Below are 27,912 nucleotides of genomic sequence, written 5' to 3'. Positions count from 1 at the left end.
CCGCCATCCATTCCCGGCCTGGGCCGCGCGCGGGCGCCGTGAGCGCGCGCCCGGGCCTGTGACCGGCTCGGGAATGGACTACGGCTCGGTCACGGGCGAGAGGCCGAAGCTCCTGCTAGGCCGCCGTCGGCTTCAGTTCTTCCTGCCCGCCGGCTGCTGCGGAAGCCCGGGCGCCCGCGGAGCGGCGGTCCGCCGCGGCCTCTCCCCACTCCCCGGCGGGCTGGGGGCGCTGCGGCCCCGCGCCCGGGCGGCCCGCGGCGGTGCGTCACGCGCCTCCCCGCTGCTGCTGCTCCTCCTCGTGCCGCGCCCGCGGCCCGGTGCCGCCGTGGCCCCGGCCGGGCGCGGCGGCGGCGCGTGGAGATGCCCGCCGGCTCTGCCGGGCGCGGCCGGCGCCCTTCACCCGGGCCTGTGCCCGGCGGGCCCGGCGGCTGTCCGCGCTGGCTCCCGGAGAGGTGAGGGCCGGGGGCGGCTGCGAGGGCGCGGGGCGGGGCGGGGGCGGGGCCGGGGGCCCGGGGGCGTGTCTTCCGAGAGTCTCCGGCCTGCGCCCCGAGGGGGGTCATCCGAGGTCACCTGCGCTCGCTGGCCGTCTCCGGGGCTGGGACGTTGGTCCCCGCGGAGCGCGGCGAGTCTCCGGGGGTTGACAGCACCTGTCTCACGGGCGCGCCGCTGGGGGGAAAGGGTGTCCGCCTGGACCGGGGGGCTGCGCCCCTAAGCGTTGTGTTCTAACCGTGTGAATGCATACTTTTCCTGATTCATTCGTGGGGCACGAGGGCGTCTTCCTGCCTGGCACTTTCTAGATCAGTCAAGGAAGTTCTTTAACCTCTGGATCGTCCAGTGTGTTCGTGTACGTGTGACTTACGTATGCATTTGTACTTTCTGCAGATGTACTTTTACACGTACACAGTCTGATTAATGTTATAAGTACACATACAGGGGTAAATACAGTGGGTCTGCAGTTGTGAATTTTAATGGGATAGGGTGGGCAGAATCCATTTCTTTGGTTGAGCACTTGAAGTGAGAGAGATTTTTCACCCTACATCAGATTAGAAAAGCAAACAGGCTCAAATTTGCTCCAACTACTTTGTGTGTGTGTGTGTAATTTGCTCCAACTACTCTGTGTGTGTGTGTGTGTGTGTGTGTGTTGCCTGTACTGGAACTTGAACTCAGGGTTAGGACATTCTCTCTACTTTTTGTCCAAGGCTAGCACTTTACCACTTTAGCCATAAGTCCACTTTTTATTTTTTTGCTGGTTAATTAAAAAGAGTGATATAGACTTTTTTGGTGGGGCTAGCTTTTGAAAGGCCATCCTCTGATCTCAGCCTCCACAGTAGCTGGGAATACCTTACTCCAAGCAATATGATGATGAAAACATTATTTGGAAGCTGGAGGTGTGGTTTCAGTGATAGAGTACCAGCTGTGAGACACAAAAGACTAGATAGAGCTCAAAACTGAAGAGTTCAAGCTCCAGTACTACCACACACTTAAAAAAGTGTATGTGTGTGAATCTTGTTTGGGCTAATCAGCAAGCTTGACACAAGTATCACTTTGAGTAATTGATGCATGCCCATTCAGAGTGATCAGTAACCAAATTTTCCTTTTCCTGTTTTTCTCAACAGAACTGCTCCATTTTGGTTGCATCTAAAATTTAATAATACCGTTGGCTGGGGCAAAAGTGTGGTAGAGTAACAAAGTGGGGGAATTTTCACACACAGCTGGGAGAGTAGTGAATGTTTTATACATGTCCTGTGGGAATTAAGAGGTAGAGATTGATTTAGTCCAGAGATTAATTAATTTAGTCTATATTTTGCCTGCCACTGGACTTTTGACAAGCTAATAACTTTGATTTTGTTTCCTCATAATTTGAAATTGTGAGATCAAAGAAGAGTTTCTCATTTGTCAACAAGCTATTGTCTTAGCATGGAAGATTTCATTCTTTAGTTCTAAGATTAGTAGACATTGGAAAGGTGGCTCATGCCTGTATTCCTAGCTACTCAGGAGGCTGAGATCTGGCTTTGAACTATTTCAAAGCCAGCCTACACAGGAAAGTCCAGAAAGTCTCTAACCACTACAAAACTGGAAATGAAGCTGTGGCTCAAAGTGGTAGAGTGCTATCCTTGAGCTGAAAAGCTCAGGGACAGTGTCCAGGCCCTGAGTTCAAGCTGTACAATCAACAACAACAAAAAAGACACTGGAAGGAAGCCGGGGTGCCCTTGAGCCATCAGCCAATTAGCCTTTTATTCCTTTGTTTTCAGCTTAGCACTGAGTATATACTTGATACACTTGGTTTCTTCATCAGTAAAGGCTGACATTGGGCCTCTTCTGTAATTTTAGGTTTTTAATACCCTTTGATATGTTGGATTTGCTCCTGGAGAATTAGATTACTTTCTCACATAACTCCATTTACTTCCTTCCAGATTATCTGTGGGAATTCAGAGTACTACTGTGTCCTCCAGTATTGTTCTTTGATAGAAGGCAAAATGACATTCCCTTCACATAGCAGGAGTAGAGTGCCAGATGGGAAGTGACCAGCCCTTTTCCCTACTTTTCCAGAAGCTGTGTTTCTTTAAAATAAGCTTGCTATTTATTTCTGGTTCTTGTTGGTTTGGGAAAAGAAAAAAAAATAAACCATAGTGTCAAAACCAGCCTTTAGGTCTTGTTGAGTAGGTTTTTGTTGTTGTTATTGTTGTTGTTGTTTTTGGTTGGTCGTGGGGCTTGAACTCTGGGCCTGGGCACTGTCCCTCAGCTCTTCAGCTCAAGGCAAGTGCTGTACTGCTTGAGCCACAGCACCATTTCCAGTTTTCTAGTGGTGTATTGGACTTTTCTGTCGAGGCTAGCTTTGAACTGCGATCCTCGGATCTCAGCCTCCTGAGTAGCTAGGATTACAGGTGTGAGCCACCAGCACCGGCCAGTAGGTTGTTTTAAATCATTTGAATGGAATGACCCTTGACATCATGAGGCAAGAAGTCCATAGGGCAGTTCCACAGAGTTCTATTATGGGTGAAATGGCCTTAGACAGCCACTTGGAAAGTACTTCCAGTTATTCGCACCCAGGTTTCTAGAGCTCCATCTGTTCTGTGCTGGGCAGGCTTTCTTACTTGTAGACTTTCTTGTAACTTTAAGGGATAGAGATAAATAATAAAGAAAGAGGTGAGCTTAGTGGTAGAGTGCTTGGCTAGCATGAGTGAAACTCTGGGTTCAATTTCTCAGTACCATACAGACAGAAAAAGCATGAAGTGGCACTGTGGCTCAAGTGGTAGAGTACTGGCCTTGAGCAAAAGAAGCTCAGGGACAGTGCCCAGGCCTTGAGTTCAAGCCCCAGGACTGGCAAAAAGAAAGAAGGAAGGGAGGGAGGAAGGATCAGTAAGCAGCCCATTTGTGTGAAAAGAGAAGACTTGAGGTGACGAGGAAAAGGAGTCAACCTCAAAATGTCTTTCTAGATAGTCCCATATCCAAGACTTAGAAATCATTACAGTTTATTTACAATTCTTAAAAAAAGTATTCCTGCATTACTGCATAACATTCTGTCTGCTAGATGATAAAGATAAAAAAAAAATGAGGGGCTGAGGGTGTAGCTCAGTAGAAGAGCGCCTGCCTGGCGAGCTCAAGGCCCTGAGTTCGGTCGATCCTCAGCTCTGGGAAGAAAAAAAAAAAAGATAAAAAAATGAGTAATAGCCAACTGGAGGTGTGGCTTGCCAGTCAGGAACAACAACAACAAAAAGGCCTAGAGACTGGAAGTTCTGAATTCAAGCCTGTCACAAAAAAATAATTTTTTAAATGATGTATGACTAGCTGCTTCTGGGCATCTTGGACTCATAGATGATACAAACACAGAAATAAAGTAATGAGTATTGTGTTAAAGCTACCTGTACTGAGCTGAGAACACAGCAGAGAGCAATAAAAGCTGCTCCCTTCCCTGGGTGGAGGAAGTCGAACCATAACCAATGACATCATGCCAGACTAGAACATAATGTGTCTCTAGTCAACTACCCACATAAATTGACTAGCAATGCTAAAATGTAAGTTGGGGAAGGAGAGTAAACCCATGCTTAACCCATCCAAGGGTAACTAAAAAACTCAAGGATACAAGTGGGCTACATCAGGAAGGACTTGGTGTACCTAGGAAAGGACTTTGGGCTATTATACAGGCCAGTGGTTGTTTGAAGATAAGGGCCTATTTTTAACTATCAAATACTGGTCATTGCAGTTTTATATTTTGTCAGCAAATGGAATGGAGGGAAATATCATTGCACCTCTTGCCCTTACCTTGTTGCTGACCATGACCACAATTGCTCTCCTCTTCCCAAATTGGTAATGGTTTGGCACTGACTACTACTACCTTAGGCCACAGAGAAGCATCAAATCTGAAGTGTCTTACTGGGTCACATGTGTGCTAACAGGTTTTGAAAAAAGAATTGATGGGAGAAGGGTTGAGAGTGGTAGTTGATTAGCAGAATTGTCTTTCTAGTCATCAGGAGGCCTTACTGAAAACACTTTTGGTTTTTGAATTAATAGATCTCTCTTCTCTCTCCAGTCTTCTATGTTGGTGTTTTGCATAGTTTTGTTTGTGCCAACCATGAAGCTTAAACTCAGGGCCTGGGTGCTGTCCCTCACCTCTCATGCTTAAGGCTAGCACGCTACTAAGATCCATTTCCAGATTTTGGTGGTGCTTTTCTGGCCCAGGATGGCTTCAAACCATGAGCCTCAGATCTCAGCCTCCTGAGTAGCTAGGATTATAGGATTGGCGCCCGGCAACACAATAAGCATATATAAAAAAAAATTTAATGTTATTATTAAGGTATTGTACAGAGGAGTTACCATTGTGTAAGTCAGTACATTTCTTTTTGGACAGTGTCATCCCTTTCTTAGCCCCCCCCCCCCCCCCCCCCCCCCCCCCCCCCCGCCGCCCTACAAGTTGCTTAGTTCATCCTTTACATAGTATCTACTGAGTACCATGACTTCATTTGTTCACCCTTCCTTCCTCCATTTCTGCTCCACCTTTTGCCCCCCATCAAAAGACAGAAGAAAACAAAAAACAAACACAAAAAAAACAACCGAAAACATACTTCTATTTCCTGGAGGTGGGTTTGTAATAGGTAGATTTTGTTGTTGTTGTTTTGAGTTGGTTTTAATTTTGTTAAGTAGTTATACAAAGAGGTTACATTTTCACAAGTCAGTTGTGAATACAGTACATTTTGACCAGTGTTACCCCTTCCATCATTTGCCCCCGTTTTCCCCCTCACCCTCAAATTCGATTTTTACATAATGTACATTGAATATACTCACTGCATTTGCTCACTCTTCCTCCTTCCATTTGTGTCCTCCACCCATACCCTCTCCTCCAAACATGTTTCCATTTTCTGATACTTAATTTAGGCTGTGTGTGTGCCAGTTTTGGGGCTTGAACTCAGGACCTGGGTGCTGTCCCTGAGCTTTTTTGCTCAAGGCCAGTGCCCTACCACTTGAGCCACAGCTCCACTTCTGGCTTTTTGGTGGTTAATTGGAGATAAGAGTCTTACAGACTTTTTTGCTCTACCTGGCTTCAAACTAGGATCCACAGCCTCCTGAGTAGTTCGATTTCAGGTGTGAACCATCCATACCCAACCCTGATACCTGGTGTTCATTTTGTTAAACAGTTCATTAGTTGTTCAGAGGAGTTGAACCATTGGGATTCCTCCTTGACGTATACCATTCTTTAGTTCACATATATATTCATAAAGCCCTATATATGTTATCATGTATGTTTATATTTTAGATCTAGCTTCCACATATTAGCTGGTAAATATCTTCTCCCAAACTGTAAGCTGTCTTTTTAGCTTAGTAACTATGTCCTTTGCCATGCAAACTATGTCCTTTTTAGTTTGATGCAGTCTCTCTCCAGACTGTTGGTCTGTCTCCAATTTGCTGAGCCTCTGGAACTCTACACAAAAAGTTCTTGTCTATGCAATAAACTAATGTTTTTCTACTCCTTCTTACAGTAGTTTCAAGTCTGATGTTGAGGTCTTAGATCCATTTTGAGTTAATATTAGACAAGGTAATGGGTCCAATTTGTCTTCTACAGTCATCCAGTTTTCCCCAAACCACTAGTTGAAGAGACTTTTTTTTCCAACAGATATTTTTGGTTCCTTGTCAAATATCAGATGACTGTATGTATATGGGTTCATTTCTATATTTTTAAATCTAATCCATTGGTCTTTAGGCCGTGTGCGTGTGTGTGCGTGTGCATGCATGCATGTATGTGTGCACATGTGCAGGTGCGCCCGTCCTGGGGTTTGAACTTTGGGCCTGGGAACTGTTCCTGAGCTTTTGTATTCAACCACTTTGAGCCACATATCCACTTCTAGCTTTTTTGATGGTTAATTGGATAAGAGTCTCAGGGACTTTATTTTCCCTGACTGGCTTCAAACAGTGATCCTCTCAGCCTCCTGAGTAGGATGACAGATGTGAGCCACTGGCACCTGTTCAGACCTGTTTTTATGCCAATACCAACTGTTTTTGTTGTTATAGCTCTGTAGTAAAATTGGAAGTCTGGAATTGTGATATTAGTACTGTTGCTTTTTTTTGGCCAGACTTGCTTTGGCTATTTCGTGGTTCATACCAATTTTTGGATTGTTTTCTCTACCTTAGAAAAGAATGATATTGAAATTTGGATGGGTATTGCATTGACTTTATAGTTTGCCTTTGATAGTAAGGCCATTTTCACTAAATTAGTCTGCCTATCCATGAACATGGGAGGTCTTTCTACTTCCTGATATCTTCAGTTTCTTTTTTTTAGAGCTTTATAATTTTTGCCATAAAAGTTTTTCACTTGGTTAGATTCATCCTAGATTTTTTTTTAAAGGCTATTATAAACAATAGGTAGGATTTTAATATTCTTTGATATATTGATTTTTTTTCCAGAAAAATTACAAATTACACTCTAACAGAGCTGGATTTACTTGCTTCCTGATTATCACTGATCTGGTAATCTATCAAGATCTACAAGGTTTTGTAGAAGATAGGTAGGAGAGAGAAGATTGATCTGAGAGTGGCACCAGGCTATGGAAAAAACAGAAAAGTAAGGATATATATCTAGCAAGATTCCCATATACCTAAGTTTATTAAATTTAAATGAAAGTTCTTGCTGCCTGTCAGTGTCTCACACCTGTAATCTTAGCAACTCAAGAGGATAAAAGCTGAGGATTGTAATTCAAAGCCAGCCTGGACAGGGAGGTCCAGGAAACTTTTTCTTTTTTTTTGCTGGTCGTGGGGCTTGAACTCTGGGCCTGGGCGCTGTCCCTCAGCTTTTCAGCTCAAGGGCGAGCGCTCTACCACTTGAGCTACAGCGCCACTTCCGGTTTTCTGGTGGTTTATTGGAGTCTCACAGTCTCTCCTGCCCGGGCTGGCTTTGAACCGAGATCCTCAGATCTCAGCCTCCTGAGTAGCTAGGATTACAGGCGTGAGCCACCAGCGCCCGGCCAGGAAACTTTTATCTGCAATTAACTACCAGGGCTAGCCTTGAGGATAAAAGTTCAAAGATAGCACTCAGGCCCTGAGTTTAAGCTCTAGGACAGGCACATATATATGACAAACAGGCATGAAAATTCTTTTAGACTGCCTGTCTTTAGTTTTTTTTTTTCCTTCTTAGTGTTAAAGTACCTTTTCAATTTTTTTTTTTTTTTTAGTAAAAAGCTATTAATGTTCTCTTTCTTTTTTCCTTCTTTTTTCTTCCTTCCTTCCTTCCTTTCTTTCTTTTGTTGCCAGTCCTGGGACTTGAATTCAGGGCCTGGGTACTGTCCCTGAGCTTCTTTTGCTCAAGGCTAGAGCTCTACCACTTGAGCCACAGAGCCATTTCCAGCCTTTTTTGTTTATGTGGTACTGAGGATTCAAATCCAGGGCTTCATGCATGCTAGGCAAGCACTCTATCACTAAGCCACATTCACAGTTCTTAATGTCCTGTCTTGATGAAATGATTAGCAACCCAAATATTGTTCCACTTAAAAAAATTTATTTTAGCAATTCCTGAAATCCAGGAAACCAATGCAATAAACTATATTACCTCCCTTAAATGAATACCTTGGAACAAGAAGTTTATAGAATTGTCTGAATCTGTTGTTAAATTTATGGTAAAGATTGTTAGAGTATGTTTCTCCAAAAGATAGGCTTTTACAAAGATTATACAGTTAAACTGTAGAGAAGTATCTTTTGTGAATGTAGGTACAAAAACCCAAGAGATCATAAGTAAAATTAGAAATGAAGCTATGGCTTAAATAGTAAAGCTAGTCTTGATCAAAAAAGCTCAGGTAGGGCTGGGAAGGTGGCTCAGTGGTAGAGTGCTTGCCTTGCATGCCTGAGGCCCTGGGTTCGATTCCTCAGCACCACATAAGCAAAAAGAAAAAAAGCCGGAAGTGGCGCTGTGGCTCAAGTGGTAGAGCGCTAGCCTTGAGCTGAAGAGCTGAGGGACAGCGCCCAGGCCCAGAGTTCAGGCCCCATGACCGGGCCAAAAAAAAAAAAAAAAAAAGCTCAGGTACAGCTCCCTGGTCTTGAGTTCAAGCCCTAGGATTGGCATGTGCGCACACGCAGAAACACACACACACACACACCCCAAGCCACACACACACACACACACACACACACACACACACACACACACACACACACACACACACACACACACACACACACACACACACACACACACACACACACACACACACACACACACACACACACACACACACACACACACACACACACACACACACACACCCCAACTAGCAAACTTAATCAGTTAACATGAAACAAAGTATTACAGCTGGGCACCGGTGGCTCACACCTGTAATCCTAGCTAAACTCAGGAAGCTGAGATTTGAGGATTGTGATTCAAAGCCAGTCCAGGCAGGAAAGTCCATAAAACTCCTATCTCCAATAAACCACCAGAAAACTGGAAGTGGTGCTGTGGCTCAAGTGGTAGAGCACTCACCTTGAGCTGAAGAATTGTGGGACAGCGCCCAGGCCCAGAGTTCAAGCCCCACTACCAACAACAACAAAAAAAAGTATTACCTACAATGATCAAGTGGGTATGCCAGGAATGTTGAGTTCATTTAACATCTGGAAGTCACTGTAATATACCATCTTAATAGGCTAAAGAGCATAGGCTTGCATAGTTATCTCAACCAACAAAGAATGTTTGTCACAATTCAACTCCTTTCAAGATTAATTAAAAATAACCATGTGTAGTGGCTCATACCTGGAATCCTAGTGGAAGACAAATTCAAGAACAGAAGGAGGAGCCAGGCGCTGGTGGCTCACGCCTGTAATCCTAGCTACTCAGGAGGCTGAGATCTGAGGATCGCGGTTCAAAGCCAGCCCGGGCAGGAGAGACCGTGAGACTCCTATCTCCAATAAACCACCGGAAAACCGGAAGTGGCGCTGTAGCTCAAGTGGTAGAGCGCTTGCCTTGAGCTGAAGAGCTGAGGGACAGCGCCCAGGCCCAGAAACAAACAAACAAAATCCTTACAGCTAATATATAATGAAAAGAACTTTCCTTCCTTTCAAGAATAAGAAAAGATTGCCTGCTTTTGTTCTTCTATTCAGTATTGTACTCAAAAGGTCTAGCCAAGACAGACAAATAAAAGTCCCCAGAGTGGAAAGGAGACATAAAACTATCACTGTTCTCAGATACCAGGACTTTGAGTATAGAAAATGCTAAGGGATTATTTTACAACTAAGAAGTTCAGCAAGTCACAAAATCAGTATACAAAGTCAGTTACATATTTATATATTAACCATACACAATCCAAAAATGAAAGAAAATAATCCTATTTGTAGTAAAATAAAAAAATAGAATATTTAGTAATAAACTTAACAAAAAAAGCATAAAAGATACATTCATAAAAATGCAATACATTGTTGCTTTGTACCTAAATCAATAGAAAAACCAGGTCTATTTCCCTGATTAATTAGTATTGTTAAGATGGCAAGACCATCACCATTCCAAAATAGATGTGCAACTTTAACACAGTCCATTTCAAAGTTTCAACAGACTTCTTTGCAGAAATTGACAGCACAAGGAAACTATATCATATAAAAGAACAATCATGAAAAAGGACAAAGTGTAAAATTCACTTTCTGATGTTAAAATTTAAAGCTGCAAGTAATGAAGAAAGTGTGCCACTGGCATAGGGCAGACATAGAGATCTGTGGAATCCAATAGAGAGCCCAGAGAGATACATCATACAATCCCCAGATTTCTGGACAGAATGACCAGTCTGTGCAGTAGAGAATGGTTCAGGGACAACTGGACATATACTGGCAGAGTAATGAAGCTACATCATACCTTATGCAAAAATTCACTCAAAATGGATCAAAGACCTGAGTGCATTTTGGATTTGACAGTAGATTCTTACATTATATCAAAAGCCCAAGCAACAAAAGGAAAAACAGATAACATATCTCATCAAAACTAGCATGCAGCTAGCATGCAGCTAGGTGCTGGTGGCTCACACCTGTGATCCTAGCTACTCAGGAGGCTGAGCTCTGAGGATCACAGTTCAAAGCCAAACCAGGCAGGAACGTCTGTGAGACTCTTATCTCCATTTAACCACGAGAAAACCGGAAGTGGCGCTGTGACTCAAGTGGTAGAGCACTAGCCTTGAGCTGAAGAGTGCAGAGACAGCGCCCAGGCTCAGAGTTCAAGACCCATGACTGACAAAAAAAAAAAAAAAACAAGAAACTAGCATGCTTCAAAAGACATAAGTTAAAAAAAAATAGCCCACTGAATGGGAAAAGGTATTTACAAATCATCTGTTAAGAAACTTGGGCTGGGAAGGTGGCTCAGTGGTAGAGCACTTCCCTTGCATGCATGAGCCCCTGGATTCGATTCTGGAAGTGGCGCTGTGGCTCAAGTGGTAGAGCGCTAGCCTTGAGCTGAAGAGCTGAGGGACAGTGCCCAGGCCCAGAGTTCAGGCCCCAGGACTGGACCAAAAAAAAAAAGAAAGAAAGAAAGAAACTTGTGGCTGGAGTATGTATAGACTCTTTCATTTCAGTACTAAAAATGATTAGAAAACCTAATTAAAATAGGCAAAAGACTTGAGTAGACATTTTTCCAAAAAAGATCTAAAAGTATTAAATAAGAACATGACAAGATGTCCAACATCTTTAGCAGTCTGAGAAATGCAAATCAAAACCACAATGAAACACCGTACGTAGGATGATTAAAATTAAAAAAACAAAATAGCAAGTTTTAGTGAGGATGTGGAGACTAAAGGGCATTGCTTCTGCTACTGGAATTTTGGGGAATGCCTGGCAATTCCTGTAACAGTTGAGCATGGTCCCCATGTAATCTAGCAGTTCCTCACTTAGACATATACTCAAGAGAACTGAAACGTCCATGCAACTCTCACAGTAGCCAAGACCTGAAAACAGCTCATGCTTTAAAAGAACAAAATTTGTCTTAACCATAAAGTAGAATATTATTCAGCAACACAAAGAATTGGCATTTTCTACAACATGGCTGATCATTAACAATATATGAAGTGAATAAAAATTGTATATTGTGTGATTCCATTTATACAAAATTTCCAGAGTAAGCAGACAATAGAGACAGAAATGGATAAGGAGTTATATAATGCAGTAATACGGAGAATGATGACTGAAATAGTTTCATTTTGGGTGAAGAAAGTATTCCAAAGTTGATTATGGTGTTGATTGCACAACTGTGGAAGTATACTGAAAACAACTGAATGTTACACTTGAAATTAGTGACTTGTGGAGAGAGTGAATTATATTTCAATTACTTAAAGTATTGAAATGAATTCTAGGGTTTTTTTCTTTCTTTTTTTCTTTTTTCTTTTTAAGATTATTCAAAGGCCGGGCACAGTGGCTCATGCCCACAGTCCAACTATCCAGGAAGCAGAAATCAGAAAGATTGTGATTCAAGGCCAACCAGAGCAAAAAGTTAGAACAGTCCCAGCTACTAAGGAGGCTATAGGTAGGAGGGTTGTGGTTGATGCAAGCCCTGGGCAGAAACTCAAAAAAGGGCCAAGAGCATGGTTCACGTAGTAGAGACCTTGACTAGCAAGCACGAGGTCCTGAGTTCAAACTCCCATACCACCAAGGATGGATAGATGGATGGATGGATGGATGGATGCATATATACATACATACATACATATATAATAGCTAGGCTTTCAGGATATTAAAGAATATCCCAGGGTGCTTTTTTTTAATTTTTTTATTTTGTCAGTCATGGGGCTTGAACTCCAGGCCTGGGCACTGCCCCTCAGCACTTCAGCTCAAGGCTAATGCTGTACCACTTGAGCCACAGCACCACTTCCCGTTTTCGGAGTGGTTTATTGGCAATAAGAGTCTCATAGACTTTCCTGCTCGGGCTGGCTTTGAGCTGTGATCCTCAGATCTCAGCCTCCTGAGTAGCTAGGATTACAAGCATGAGTCACCAGCGCCGGGCTAAGTTATTTTCTTTAGCACTAAGTCTGTTTTCTTTCCTTTCCAGAGCTAAGCCTGTCTGCTGGGTGCCTGCAGCTGGAACACAAAAGGAGAGATTTCACCTCTGCTGGGAATAGGAAGCTCTACTTTGATACTCATGCTTTAGTGTGCCTTCTGGAAGAAAATGGTAATCCTCTCTCCCCTGGGGGCCCTGGAGTATTTCCTTTACTTCCTACTTGTTCTACTCATTTACTTCCTCGTGTTTCTCTTTGACTTTCAGATCTACAGGCAGAGTTTTGATCAGTGTCTTTCTAGTGTGTGTGCGTGTGCATGTGCGTGTGCGCACGTGTGCACTGGGGCTTGAACTCAGGGCCTGGGCCCTTCCCTAAACTTTTTGCTCATAGCTAATGCTCTACCTCTTTTTTTTTTTTTTTGGGTCCAGTCATGGGGCCTGAACTCTGGGCCTGGGAGCTATCCTTCAGCTCAAGGCTAGCGCTCTACCACTTGAGCCACAGCGCCACTTCCAGCTTTTTTCTTTTTGCTTATGTGGTTCTGAGGAATCGAACCCAGGGCCTCAGGCATGCAAGGCAAGCGCTCTACCACTGAGCTACCTTCCCAGCTCTAATGCTCTATCTACCTCTTGAGCTCTACTTCCACCTGTTCCACAGTTAACTGGAGATAGAGTCTCACAGCTTATGCTGGCTTAGTACCTTAATTCTCAGGTCTCAACCTCCTAAATTAGCTAGGACTATGGCCTGAGCTACCAGCATCTCGCTTGATCAGTGTCTTTTTTGAAGTCTTCATTTTTGCTTCATCAATACAATGAAGACTTTTCACATATTTTTCTCTTTGTCAAAGTAAACTGAATTTTTATAATAGTGCTTTAGAAGTAGAGTGTCAGATTGGGTGGGGGGGGGGGAGGAGGCTGGGAAGGGATGGGAAGGGAAAACAAAGGAGGAGGCTACAATACTTGATAAGAAATGTACTCATTATCTTGTCCATGTAATTGTAACCCCTCTGTACAGTATTTTCACAATAAAAAATAAATAAAAATTAAAAAAAAAAGAAGTAGAGTGTCAGATAAAAATTTGGACACAAGTCAGCAAAACTCAAGAATGATTCCTATGATAACAGCATCTGAAACACAAAAATGACAGTTCCATCACTGTGCGTCCTGTGTGCTTCTCAAGCTTTTATGAGATGATGTTGCTCAGTAGCCATTATATCACAGAGGTCGTTACACCTCTCTGTGCTCACAGGATCGTCTACTGCTACTGCAAGTGCATCTGGGATGGAGGGGGCTTGTCATACTGAGAGTCAGACACATTTATTCTTTGAATTCTCATTCTCAGCACATTCTTAAGATCAGAATTTCAAATGAGCCTAGGTTATGCCTTTGAAACATAAATATATCTGTTTTCATTCAACTGACTAGTTGTTTACCCAGTTGTACATGTTTGAATTTGAACAGCTATCTTTACTCTCGGCAGACTTGCTTTTCACCATTAAAACAGGGCACTCCGATGAGTCACTGCCAGGCTTCAGTTCCAGCCACTTCTTCCCTTCTTCTGGGTGCTTAGCTGCAGAAGCCCTTTCTCCACTCTTGGCTCCTATTTGTTCTTCTATTTTGTGGCCCTACTGTGAGAATCCCAAATCCTTTTAATTAATTAAATGAATCAATGTACATAGCATACTATCAAGTGCTATATAGTAATTTAGATAGCTTTTCTTGCCAGACTTGGAACGTTAGGCCTTTATCACCCCCTCTTTTCTTTTTTCTTGTGTCAGTCCTAGGGTTTGAACTCAGGGCCTAGGCGCTGTCCTCAGCCTCTTTTTGCTCAAGGCTAGCACTCTCCCACTTGAGCCATAGTGCCATTTTTGTTGGTTTTTGTTGTTGTTTTAAGTAGTTTATTGGAGATAAAAATCTCACAGGAACTTTTCTGCCCAGGCTGGCTTGGATCCTCAATCCTCAGATCTCAGCTTCCTGAGTAGCAAGGATTACAGACATGAGCCACCAGTGCCCAGCTCATCAAACTTCTTTCAGTGCAAATGTAAGGAAACATTAAAATGATAAGGGACATGTGAAACTCCTGATAGGCAGAGATTTTCCTACTTTTCCTTAATTTCAAACCTTTACCCAGGGTATTTGTATCTCAAGACATGAGCACACGACCCTCAGCATTGTTCACAGAGCTCAGGGGCCTGCTTCACACACTCTGGATGAAGGGTGGGTATCTGATGACTGGATAGCATGAAGCCTGGGAAGATTATTCAAGGAATATTCCATCCTTTGTTTATCCAGGGCTTGGTCTCCTGATTGACCAAACTTCCTGTTAGGTCTTCCCTTTAGATCTCACCAATTCGAAATTTTTATTTTTCATTTTATTTTTTTTTTGTCGGTCGTGGGGCTTGAACTCTGGGCCTGGGCACTGTCCTTCAGCTCTTCAGCTCAAGGCGAGCGCTCTACCACTTGAGCTACAGCGCCACTTCCAGTTTTCTGGTGGTTTATTGGAGATAGGAGTCTCACAGTCTTTCCTGCCCAGGCTGGCTTTGAACCGTGATCCTCAGATCTCAGCCTCCTGAGTAGCTAGGATTACAGGCGTGAGCCACCAGCGCCCAGCTTCACCAATTCTAATATGTTTTTTTCTCTCATTCCTGCAAAAGATTCCTTTGTGGCCTGATGCAGATTTTCAGGCTGGATTTTCATTTTTCTTTACCTCTTCTCCCATGATGGTCCGAAACTCTGTGGCTTTGGAGTTTGTTCTATCTTGACTATTAGTTCTTTATCCCTTTCTCTTTTTTTCTTTTTCTCGTAATTTATGAACTTAAAAAGTTTTAAAATTTGCTATTCTTAAAAATAGTTAGCTATGTGCTAGTGGCTCATGCCTGTAACCCTAGCTATTCAGGAGGCTGAGATCTGAGCATCACAGTTCAGAGCCTGAGTCAGGACCAGCACCAAAAAAAAGTTTGAAGGCATGTTAATTTTTTAAAAATTAAGGCTACAAAGAAAACAAATCTCAGAACCAACACTCTATAGCCAAACCATGATGATATTTTTCTTTGGTCAGTTGTGGGGCTTGAACTTGGGGCTTAGGCACTGTCCCTCAGCATTTCAGCTCAAGGCAAGCAGTGTTAGTCACCGGCGCCTGGTACATGATGATATTTTGGTGGTCCCATTTCTAGGTGTTTTCTCTAGTAGCTCAGAGCAAGCTTTCTGAGAAGTTAAAGACTAGAATAAGACGGTGGGAAAAGGGCCTATTCTTTTCATCTGTGAGTTTGCTTTTTTTGTAATCCTAGTACCATGTTTAATCTCAGTTGTACTGATTACAACTTTGTTCAGATACACTAAGAATGAAAGTCCTTATTTAATAGAAAAAATGACTGGTGTTGATGTTTAAGCAGTGACAGTGCTGGGTGAACTGCTGAGTATTTAGTTCATCTGTTGTTGAGTCTGAGCCTCTTGTCACTCACTGTGTCATCTATTAAGAAGCAAAGGCTAATTTCTTCTCTTCTCAATTTTGGGTCCCCTAGAATGTAACTGGAGAGAAGAGACAAAAATGTAAAACTGACTTTTCATTTGACACTAAACTGAAGATAGATTTTCGTTCTACTCTTCAGAGTCAATGATCCTATTTATGTGAAAAATAAAATAATTGAGCCTATTTAGTACATTTTTATGTGCTACCTAGCATACATTTTAAAATTAAAGAAACAAGCCAGGTATCAGTAGCTTATGCCTATAATCTTGGCTACTCAGGAAGCTGAGATCTGATCATCACAGTTCGAAGCCAGCCCATGCAGGAAAGTCCATGAGACTCTTCAGTTAATCACCAAAAAGCTAGAAGAGGAGCTGTGGCTCAAGTGGTAGAGTGCTAGTCTCGAGCAGAAAATCTCAAGATAGCACCTCGGCACTGAGTTCAAGCCTCAAGAATGGAAAATAAAACATTTTAATTAAGTTTTCTGGTATAGAAAATTGAGACAATACAGACAAAAAAAGAAAAGGGCTAAGATCTAGTTCAATGTTACAGCACTTGCCTGGCATACACAAGTCCTGAGTTCAATCCCTACACTGCCAAAAGATTTAAAAATCAAAAAAGAAAATGAAAATGACTGTCTTTAAGTTGCTAAACTAATGATTGTTATCTGTAATCTTAAATCTTCTTCTCCTTTAACATTGAATTGCAGGCCATTCCTCTGATAACAGCCATTCTCTGGTTAGCTGTCACAAATAGTTTCTGACAGCTGGGAAGGAGGTTTAGAGATGGTCAGTCAGCTAGGCCACCCCTTTTTATGTGAGAAACACTCAGATGTCACTGAAAGACAGACAAACCCCAGTCTGTAACACAGTCTCCTTATCTTCCTGCCACACCTTGTCTTCCTTTCGCTTTTGAATCCAGACCTCCAGACCTTCATGGGAATGTACACTTTTTCCTGACAACTGCAGTTCTTGTAAATCTAATTGGTTTATTTGTGTGCTTGCTCAGGGTTTACTACTCAACAAGCAGAAATCATTGTGTCTGCATTGGTCAAGATCATGGATGCCAACATGGATATCATCTACAAAGATATGGTCACCAAAATGCAGCAGGTCAGCTTTGAAATCTGAAAGCAGTGTATTAGTTGTAATAACTGTCAGTGTAATTAGCTGAATAATATTCTGTTGAATATAGGGAGCCTGGCATGGTGGTTCACACCTGTAATTATAGAGATGGAGTATCATAGTTGGAGACAAGCTCAGGCCAAAAAAAAAAAGTAGCTAGCAAGAACTCTCATCTCAAAGAACAACGTAGGTGTCACTCACTTCTGTAATCCCAGGTAAGCAGGAAACAGGAAGTTCATGGTCCAAGAGTGACTCCAGGAAAAAATGAAAAACCTTACCTGAAGAGCAAAAAGAGCTTGAGGCATGGCTCAAGGGGTAGAATGCTTGCTTATCAAGTATAAGGCCCTAGGTTCAAACTCTAGATATCACCAAAAAAGAAAAAAAAACATATAAGTAAATTAATGTAGTTGAGAGGAAAAATAATTATAGTATATAGTAAATTAATATAGTTGAAAGGAAAAATAGTTATAATAATATTAGAATATTCAGGGGCTAGGAAGGTGGCTCAGTGGTAGAGCGCTTGCCTTGCATGCATGAGGCCCTGGGTTCGATTCCTCAGCACCACATAAGCAAAAAGAAAAAAGCCGGCAGTGGTGCTGTGGCTCAAGTGGTAGAGCGCTAGCCTTGAGCTGAAGAGATGAGGGACAGCGCCCAGGCTCAGAGTTCAAGCCCCACGACCGGACCCCCCCCCAAAAAAAAATAATGATATTAGAATATTCAGAGCTTTTTTGTCAACTATTGTAGGTAAGACTCACTGTGCTTAACTGTAGGAAAGCAAAGAAAAGGATGACATTGTCCAAAAGAGAAATGTATGCATTATCTGAATTGTGAAATGGTATCTTCTCTGTATAATATCTTAATAATAACAAAAATATATTTTTAAAAAACTCATTGTGCTTGATAGTTTACTATGCTTGAAAAGCAATTATTCAGTTAAGAGTACTTTAATTAAGACAGATGTAGCAAGAAGTGTGGTGTTACAGTGTCGTGTTACTGAATCCACAGACTAACTTCTCAACTGTAGTTCTCTTGGTATTGCTATTGCTGTGTGTGTCCTGCTGTGGGCATTTTACTTGTCTTCTCATATTGGAATGGAGGGCGACCTTTCTGAGGGCCCCCCTTGTCTACCTTCTTCTAGCTTTTTAGTAAGATGATGGCAGATGGAACGACAGCAGATGGACTTGAGCTGAACTAGAATATGTTTTTGTTCTTTTCCTAGGAAATTACTCTTCAGCAAATAATGTCCAAGATTGCCAATGTGAAAAAGGATATGATTATTTTGGAAAAGAGTGAGTTTTCAGCCCTCAGAGCAGAAAATGAGGTAAAACTACAGAGCACTCAAAAGATTGCTTTAAAGACATTGAGCTCCATGTACGTAGAAGCACACAAGTAAATGTCCCCATGGAGAATTTTTGTGTACACTGCTGATCAGGTCAGGACACATGAGTGCTAGCCCCCAGAGGTCTACTTGGGTGTTTTCTAGTCCCTCCTCCCAAAGGAAGCCATCATTGACTAGTTTGGCCTCTTCTGGAGTTTTACTAATGGAAGTGAATGGTGTGCCTTGTAGCAAGAAATCTTCCTTTTTCATCGTCTGGTGTAACACTCCTGTGCTACAGCCTTCCCCTGGGATGTGTGTTGCAGTTGTTCCCAGTTTCAGCTTGTTATAGAAAGGTGGTGCTACAAAATATCCCGTTCTGTCTTTTTAAGTACTCTCCTTGCATCTCATTCTTGTCTTCAGCCTTATTTAGAGTCCCAAAGGGAACTGTTTATTGGATGTTGAACTCTCAAAGTCACCTTTGAAATCAGCCAGTTAAGGACAGTGTTAGTTGAAAGAAAAACTCAAGGGTGAAAGAAAGCAGGTTCACTGAAGGGGCAGTGTGTTAATCACTTTAGGTAATCTTCAAGATGGAATTAAAACTAATCTTATGGTCTTCCTGTGCATTGTACAGCTATCATTAGCGTTGTGTTCTGAATATAGTCAGGTTTGTGATAAGGGAAGAAGGTGAAAATCTTGTGCATAAGTTAATATTATAATATTTGCTTATTGTCAAGTTTTCTATTTTTTCCTCTTTCTAAATATATGTTTAATTTCTTTTTAATGTATTTTCAGAAAATAAAACTTGAGCTACATCAGCTAAAACAACAAGTAATGGTAAGATTCTCCTTCTTGTTTGCAAGTTTGTTTGTAATTACAGAAACTAATAAAATAGTGTCAAAAATACATGTTCTTAAAAACCTAATTCTATGTGGAATGATTGTGTAATATGCCTCAAAAGCACACATTGGAACACAGCCAATAAGTAAATGACCAATGTCTATCCAAATGCATTAAGAAAATAGTGTTCTGGGAGGAGTGGTATCCTTTTTCCCCCCTTCTCCTTCCTCCCTAGGGTCTTACTGTGTAGACCAAGCTGGCCTCAAACTCATGATCCTTTTGCCTCAGTCTCCCAAATGTTAGGATTACGGGTGTGCACCAGTAGGCCTGGCTAAACTATTTTTAAATTAATATTGTTTTAAAGTAGCCAAATAGAGACTTACTGTAGAGGATTGTATATAGTTTTTCCATATTTACCAGGCCAGCAGTTTTGTTTTCTTTTGTTTTTTGTTGCCAATACTGGGGCTTAATCTCAGGGCCTGAGTATTGTCCCTGAGCTTCTTTTGCTCAAGGATAGCTCTCTACCACTTGAGCCGGAGCTTCACTTCCAGCTTTTTTGGTAGTTAATTGGAGATAAGCGTCTCACAGGCTTTCCCACTGAGGCTGTCTTCAAACCTTGATCCTCAGATTTTAGCCTCCCTGTAACTAGGTTTACAGGTGTGAGACACCCGCACCTGGCTTGACTTTTTTTTTTTAAGTAGAAAGGACATTGATGTTGTAAAATACATTGATGAGCTTGAAGTAAATAATTTTATTTAAACCAGAAGTTAATATTTGAGCCCATCTTTGCTTTCCAGGTGGTCTTAGGAACTGCTTTATTCATAAATTCCTCAAGGGAGATTATATGGGAGAATCTTGAGGTTGATAGCAATAATTCTCTGTCTAGTCCAGACTGAGCACCAAAGGGGAGGCCCAGAGACAGAGTTGGCTTCAGTTGTACTTTATCCCCAGCCCCCTGACATCAGGCCCCAACCCTATTTCCTTCCCTGGACTGGCTCCCTTAGAAAGAGGCAGCAAGGAGTCCTATGCTTCTTGGATTTCTTTTCTTTTTTTTTCTTTTTCTTTTTCTTTTTTTTTTTTTTGCCAGTCCTGAAGCTTGAACTCAGGGTCTGGGCACCGTCCCTGAGCTTCTTTTTGCTCAAGGCTAGCACTCTACCACTTGAGCCACAACACCACTTCCAGCTTTTTCTGTTTATGTGGCACTGAGGAATCAAACCCAGGGCTTCACGCTTGTTAGGCAAGCACTCTACCACCAAGCCAGCCACATTCCTAGCCCCTTGGATTTCTTACTCAGGATTTCTATTTGTCTTTGTCATTTGCCCTCTGACCAGGATGAAGTGATCAAAGTGCGCACAGATACCAAGTTAGATTTCAACCTAGAAAAAAGCAGAGTGAAAGAATTGGTAAGTGCCTTTATTAGCAGTAGATTATGAATTGATTTCTTCTCAGGATGGAATGGTTGGTTATAAATATTATTAGTTACCATTTATTGATATTAGACACAATTTAAAAGTCTTAATTCTGTTTTGGATTAGGGTTTGAATTTGACCCTTCAAATGTAACATTAAAATTAAATTTTTGTTTAATTCAAGAAGGCTCCTTTCTTGTTCTTGGCATAATAAGAAATAGGCCATTTGGAGCAGTTTTCATCAGTACCAGCTGGATACACCAGTGGGAAAGAGTGCTTGTACCTGTTCATTGTTGTGTCATTTCTCACAATTTGCCTTAGTCAAAGTGTGCCAAATGATAATGAAGATAAAGCTGAAGCTCAGCCAAGTATGTAATTGTATTGGGACCTGCTGTGGACTTGAAAAGTTACATTTAGCGTCATTATGCAAAATAATTTTTACTGTCCATGTTACCCCTCTTTGTAGTCTGATGGTACTTTTCAATAGTGAAGATTAACCAGGTAGCATTTTAAACACTTAGTGACAATCAGCACTGTCTAGTATATAGAAGAGAAATCCTTCGCTTTCTCCACAGGAAAACTTGTGTTTATATGATTTGTGAAGATAATTATGTGCCTGTAACTAACAAAACTGGGAAGAAATACATCTAGGAGACTGGGAAGTAGAGGAAGTACATTAGAGTAAAGCCAGTGATGTTCTGTGGTTTGCCAGCCCTGGGAACGTGTTCATGTAATCCCACATGTAGATTGTTCTGTAGGACACATTGTTCAGCTTTGGGGGGGGGGGGGGCGGAAACAGGTAATGAGGACGACTTCTCATTTTCCTGGACAATAAATAATATAAATTTATTTTAAATTAAATTAGTTCCAGCAAGCACAAGGATCTAATGTGGTCTCACCATCATTCCGGGGGGTGGGCGGAGAGAATAGTAATATCACATAGAAATTGCTTTGGGAGCTAGATCCACAGAGGTGTTACTTTAAAAACCATAGAAAGTGTCAAGATGTAGTCCTTGTGGAAAGTTGGTATTCCTGTGTAGAGTACTTAAAGGTGTGTGAACATGCAGTTCCACACTGCCCTCTAGTGGTAATCTCACACATGATGCTCTGCTGGTCTGAGCCCTGCCTTATATAATAGAACATTGTTCTTTGCCTGTGAGCAGTCCTTAGTGTGAGGCTTGAAGGTTGGGGAGGTTTGTTTTCACTTCTAAACACTGCTCTTTTTGCACTCTATTTTCCTTTTAACTAAAATAGAACATGTTATAGCTAGAAAAAAATTTATTAGTCAGGTGCTGGTGGCTCACCCTGTAATCCTAGCTACTCAGGAGGCTGAGATCTGAGGATCGCGATTCAAAGCCAGCCCGGGCAGGAGAGACCGTGAGACTTCTATCTCCAATAAACCACCAGAAAACTGGAAGTGGCGCTGTAGCTCAAGTGGTAGAGCACTCGCCTTGAGCTGAAGAGCTGAAGAACAGCACCCAGGCCCAGAGTTCAAGCCCCACGACCGACCAAAAAAAGAAAAGAAAAGAAAAAATTTAGTACCTCAGAACATCAACTTTTCCCCTATAACATTGATAAATTTGGGTCTTAAATTTTTTTTCAGTTAGAGGCTGTGAATTTATCCAAAGTACACTGTATGCATGTATAGAAATATCACAAGGAAATCCCCTCCTACTACAAATATATGGTAATTCAGAACTTTTTGTGTATTAAGTACTAGTTGTCATTTGCTCAGTTAAATCTGGATGCCCACTACTACAGAGAAAGAGAAGTCTGATTTTGATTTTAGTGTCAACAAAATTATACTAAATCTTTTCACTAGTATTAATAGCCAAAGGCCAAAAAAACCCACTTTATTTTTCTTCAGGTTTTAGTAAGGATCTATTCTAGGAAAAAATAGAAAAAGAGGGAAACATTTTCTGCTCCCCATGCAGGAAATGAGAGTTAAAGAGTCTAAACAAAGAATTCATATGACTTACTAGTTCCTGTAGTAACACTGGCTTATGATTATCCCCAAGTAGGTTTGGGGGTATTTTAGTTATTATTGGAGCCAGTATGTGAAGGTTTACTGTGTTTCTTACATTTTTATTATGTTTTATAAATATACAGTCTTTGTCACAGAATAGTAATTGTAAGATCTCATTTTCCCGCAGCAGCATATTTGTTTCCCTTCTTTCCTCTGAGCCTCAATAGTGACCTGTTTTGCAAGTAGTTATGACAGGGTCAGGTTGGTTCTCCACCATTTTCAATCCTCACGGAACCAAAAACAAAATGTATATACCTCAGCATCCATCTACGGAGTCCCAGGAAATGCTATTCCCGTGGGAGGACCACACCACAAGATGACAAAGTCAGCAGAGAAGTGGCAGATGACAAAAGGGATTGTACACACCAAAGCCATGAATATGAGTAACAGTTAAAGAAGAGGTGGGTGGGCTGCTCTTACCAGGCAATGCTCTATTGATGCATGTCGTAGAAGGCTCGGAGATCAGGATATGTAAGGCTCCAGAGGAGGACTGGGATGGTAGATCAGAATCTCACTCAAGTTGCATGTTTGTTTCAGTACTCACTGAACGAGAGGAAGCTACTGGAACTGAGAACAGAAATAGTGGAATTGGTAAGAAACACCACTTGACTTTTCTTTGTCATTTCATTCGCCCTTGCTTCATCCCATGTGTGGTGAACTATTGTTTGTATGGATATCTTACAGGCTCAGAGTCATGGGATGGTTTTCATTGTGCCAGAGTATACATAACATAAACATTGCCCTCTTAATTATTTTTATATGTAAGCATCAGTGGCACTTATTTTGCAAAATTGAAACTAACACTTAAACACCAATTTCTCATCCCCTCCTTCAGCCCCTAGCCACCTCCATTCTATTCTTTTCCTCTATGAATTTGACTGTTATAGGTAACTTTATTAAGTAGAATTATGTAGTTGTCCTTTTGTGGCAGACTTACTTCACTCAGCATGATGTCTTCAAGGTTTATCCATGTTGTTCCAATTGACAAACTTCATCTTTTTCAAGAGTGAAATAGTATTGCATTATGTGTATATCCCACATTCTGTTTCTTCATCTGTCAGTGGGCATGATTGCATCCATCTTTGGCTATCGTGAATAATGCCACAATGAACATGGGTGTCTGCTGTCTGTTCTTTTCAGTATGTATCCAGAAGTTAAATGTCATAGAATGTTTTGCTCTTGGGCTGGGAAGGTGGCTCAGTGGTAGAGCGCTTGCCTTGCATGCCTGAGGCCCTGGGTTCCATTCCTCAGCACCACATATGCAAAAAGAAAAAAGCTGGCAGTGGCGCTGTGGCTCAAGTGGTAGAGCGCTAGCCTTGAGCTGAAGAGCTGAGGGACAGCACCCAGGCCCAGAGTTCAGGCCCTACGACCGGACCCCCCCCCTCCAAAAAAAAAAAAAGAATATTTTGGTCTTAAAATGTTATCTTCATACTAGTTTAAATCTCAGTAACTATCAATGAACAAGAAATGGAGATTAATTACTGGGATGCATTGGTTCCTATTCCATACTAGTGTTACCTCGTGCTGAGGTTGAAGCTCCATGGTCGAACGTGTGTTTAGCATGCGCAAGGCAGGCACTCAGGTTTTGGTGCCAGAAAACACACACAAAGCAACAATCATTACTGTGTTCTCTGGCACCTGACTCTACGCGGCCTCCATGAGGATGAGGTCTTAGAATGCTTTTCTGCACTGCTTTCCGCTCACATACCACGTCCTGATTGTTTGCCTGCCTTGGTAACCACAGGAAACGACTTGCTTGTTTTAGGACTTTCAGAGAAGCATCCTGGAAATTTTTATGCATTAGTATAACTTCTTTATAACAGTAGCCAAACTGCCCTTTGGGGGCTAATTATGTAGCTTGTTTAACTGGATTATATTTGGAGAAGGATGCAAATTGGCCCTTGGTAGCTCAGCCTTATATTAATAAAAAATACTTGATGTTTGAACTATGAAAAGGAAAGCTTATAAAGACATGACTAGACATAGTATCGTGATGAACACAAAGGACTTGCACTGTGCTGACTGCATCGCCTTTGGTGGGGATGGCAACGGGAGGGGGCAGCCCAGATTCATAATGCTGCAGCACTTTTAAAGCAATCTGTAGCTTTTACATACATTCTCACACTTGATTCTTTAAATAGCCCCTAGGAAGACAGGGCCAATGGTACTTTTTTCTTCCTTTTTCCCAAACAGAAAGATATGGAGACATGAGACTAAGGTCTGGGCAGAAGCAGCCAGGCGTGAGGATAATAAAACCAAGACTAAGCTCCAGCCCCTAGTCTGAGCCCAGACTTCTCTGTGACTGCACCTGCCAGAAAGGAACTTGATTGACAGCAGAAGGAGCTAATGCTCTGCACTTCTTTGTTTTAAAAGCATGCCCAGCAAGACCGCGCCTTGACCCAGACCGATAGGAAGATAGAAACTGAGGTTGCTGGCCTAAAAACCATGCTTGAGGCGCACAAGCTTGATACTATCAAATATTTAGCAGGTAAGATATAAGAAAATACTTCAGCTTTATAAAACTAAGCCCATGTCTGGTGGTGTAATTTGTTGATATTTCTTTCATGTTTGAAAAACCTCTTAAATTGGAAAGCATCTTACACTTCCCAGAGCATCGTACTTTAATTTGCATGTACCCTTTCTTGGTAATACATTTTTTTTCAGGGGGAGGGAGCTGGGCCTGGGGCTTAAAATACAGTGAGTGCCTGGACTCTGTCCCTGAGCACCTCTGTGCTCAAGGCTAGTCTTCCACTTGAGCCACAGTGCCACTTTTGGCTTTTTTCTGTGTAGTTTATTGGAGATAAGAGTCTCACAGACTTTCCTGCTTGGACTGGCTTTGAGCAACGATCGTTGGATCTCAGCCTCCTGAGTAGCTAGGATTACAGGTATGAGCACCAGCACCCGGCTCATACATTTTTTAAATTGTGTATTTCATAATTGGTGGAATCATAAATTTGATAAGATGCTGTCATTGGATGATGGTTACATGTAATTTTAGAGGAATTCAATGCAGGGGATATGTTATAGACAAGCTTGAAGGCGTATGCCTTGTGTTCTTTCTTCTTCCATCGGTGACACTCCTTTTAAGGATTGTTCTGAGATTTTTTTTTTTTTGAGCCAAAATAAGAAATGAAAATTTATCAAAAAAAATAACCCTTATTTCAGATCAGTTTTAGGGATATAATTGTTTACACGGTTTTTTTTGTATGGCCTTCAACTCTGAATACTCCTGGATTATAAGTGTGTACCACTATATCTGGCTTAAAGTATATGTCCTGGTATAGTACACATACATATACTTTGTAACCACAGAATATTTGTGATTCTGTACTTTTACTGAAAAGTTATTCTTGGATATTCAGTTGAATGATGCAATGATTTTTGAACGATCTCATGGTGTGCAGTTTGGGCAGGTGTTTCATGAAAAAGACTCTGAGTTTCTAGTTTTTATTTTTTATATTCTTAGTGGATAGGTGATGAGTCCCTTTATATTCTTAATAGATTCTTTAAATCATCTGTGGATTACTCGTAATACCCATATACAGTGTAAAATGCAGGAGGGAAGTCCATTTCATTCAAGTAACAATTCATACAACTAATAGTACTCTCAATTATTTTTTTCTTACAGGGTCTGTATTTACATGCCTAACAGTAGCTCTGGGATTTTATCGCCTGTGGATATAATAAAGTGTCTATTTAAAGAGATTTCTATTGTTTGCCTTAAGAATACCAGGTTGTTATCTGCTTTTTTCCTTGTTTCTAATTTCAAATCCTGATTCTGACATACTGCATATTATTTATCTGTATGCATATTGTGGGCAATATAACCAAGGTCAAGATTCCACAACAATCCCTCACATCTTCTCTGCTCAGCTGACCTTATGGACCGCCCATTGACAATGCCACCCAGCTGAACCAGGGAACTTGTTCTAACCTGTGATGCACACCAGAGTAAATACTTGTATAGTTCTCTACAATTTACAATGTTTTGTTACTTAGATGATTTGGAATTTCCATGTCAAGGGCACAGTGGCTTTATGTGCTGAAGGATCATTGAAATTCAGCCCGTGGCATCAGCTTCTGCTTCCTGAGCAACCTTCACAGCCATTCCCCGTGCCCAAGTGGCTTCCATTGTAGTTGGTTGATATGTTAATAATGCTGTATTAATGCACTTAAAGAAGACTTTTTTTGTTCATTTCCATTGTCATAGTATTGTTATGATTATTTTGAGCATGCTTTCCCACTTGAAAATCTTGTTGCCTAATGAAGTGTTGTGATTTTAACAGGGACTCTACCTCTTCGGTTCTTGTCTGTCTTTTGAGTACAGAAGGTCTTGCTGTGTAGCCCAGGCTACCCTCAAACTCATCCCAGTCCGCTCCTCACCAAGTGCCGGGATTATAAGCATGCACTTACCACACTCACTTTTCTGACCTCCTAGAATACTAGATTTCCCTTCACATTCTCCTTTTTCCTTTCCCTCAATTCCAGAATTCCACTGGTGTCATTACCTACCAAGAAAACTTTCTCAGCTTGGAACTCCACTTAGCTCTACAAGAGAAGCACTCAGCCTTCCTTCTGATCTATGGAGCGTGTATACTTTTTTTTTTTTTTGGGTCCGGTCGTGGGGCCTGAACTCTGGGCCTGGGCGCTGTCCCTCAACTCTTCAGCTCAAGGCTAGGGCTCTACACTTGAGCCACCGCGCCACTTCCGGCTTTTTTCTTTTTTGCTTATGTGGTGCTGAGGAATCAAACCCAGGGCCTCAGGCATGCAAGGCAAGCACTCTACCACTGAGCCACCTTCCCAGCCCGCGTGTATACTTTTTATAATGACACTATGCTGTTAATAAATACACATGACTTTGGCCTGCTCAGATTGTAACTTTCCAAATGAGAATGCTCATGCCCAGTCTAATCTAGATTTCTAGATTTATTACTCCTCACAATTTATTTATCCTCACACAGCTACCTTCCTTCCCTGTGTATCTAAACAAGCAAGTCCTGGCTGTAACAGGTTGTTCTGGAGAAACACATGTTCATCCAATTGAAGTCAGCATGCTGGAATCAGGGACATTGTCAGGACCTTTGGCTGCCTGTCCCCAAGTTCTCACTCAGTACCGCCTGTGCCCACCTTGGAGGGCCATAGGAGGGTTCTCATCAGACTGCTAGACTAAATAAGAATCCTTTTGTCCTTTGGATGTGACTTGGAAGTCCTTGCCTTTTTAGGAGACATTATTACAAACTGAAAATTGAGCTCAGTGTCAAAGGAAAATCTAGTACTTTCTGTGTGCATGACAACAATTT

The 27,912-nt window shown here is 41.8% G+C and overlaps 1 protein-coding gene across 1 annotated transcript; it reads left to right on the top strand.

The window, feature by feature from the left end:
* On the top strand, positions 1-26,811 carry Mcur1 (mitochondrial calcium uniporter regulator 1). The gene is made up of 9 exons (XM_042678530.1): positions 1-452; positions 12,491-12,610; positions 16,908-17,011; positions 18,243-18,344; positions 19,134-19,175; positions 20,510-20,581; positions 23,150-23,203; positions 24,986-25,100; positions 26,241-26,811. Exons 1-9 carry the CDS (start codon positions 74-76, stop codon positions 26,294-26,296), a joined length of 1,044 nt encoding a protein of 347 aa, XP_042534464.1. The 5' UTR covers positions 1-73; the 3' UTR covers positions 26,297-26,811.
* Positions 26,812-27,912: the final 1,101 nt, after the last annotated feature.

The sequence above is a fragment of the Dipodomys spectabilis genome, unplaced genomic scaffold (genome assembly GCF_019054845.1).
Source record: "Dipodomys spectabilis isolate Male_0828 unplaced genomic scaffold, ASM1905484v1 ptg000045l, whole genome shotgun sequence".
In the NCBI taxonomy this organism is placed as follows: domain Eukaryota; kingdom Metazoa; phylum Chordata; class Mammalia; order Rodentia; family Heteromyidae; genus Dipodomys; species Dipodomys spectabilis.
This window is presented reverse-complemented; position numbering and strand designations above follow the sequence as displayed.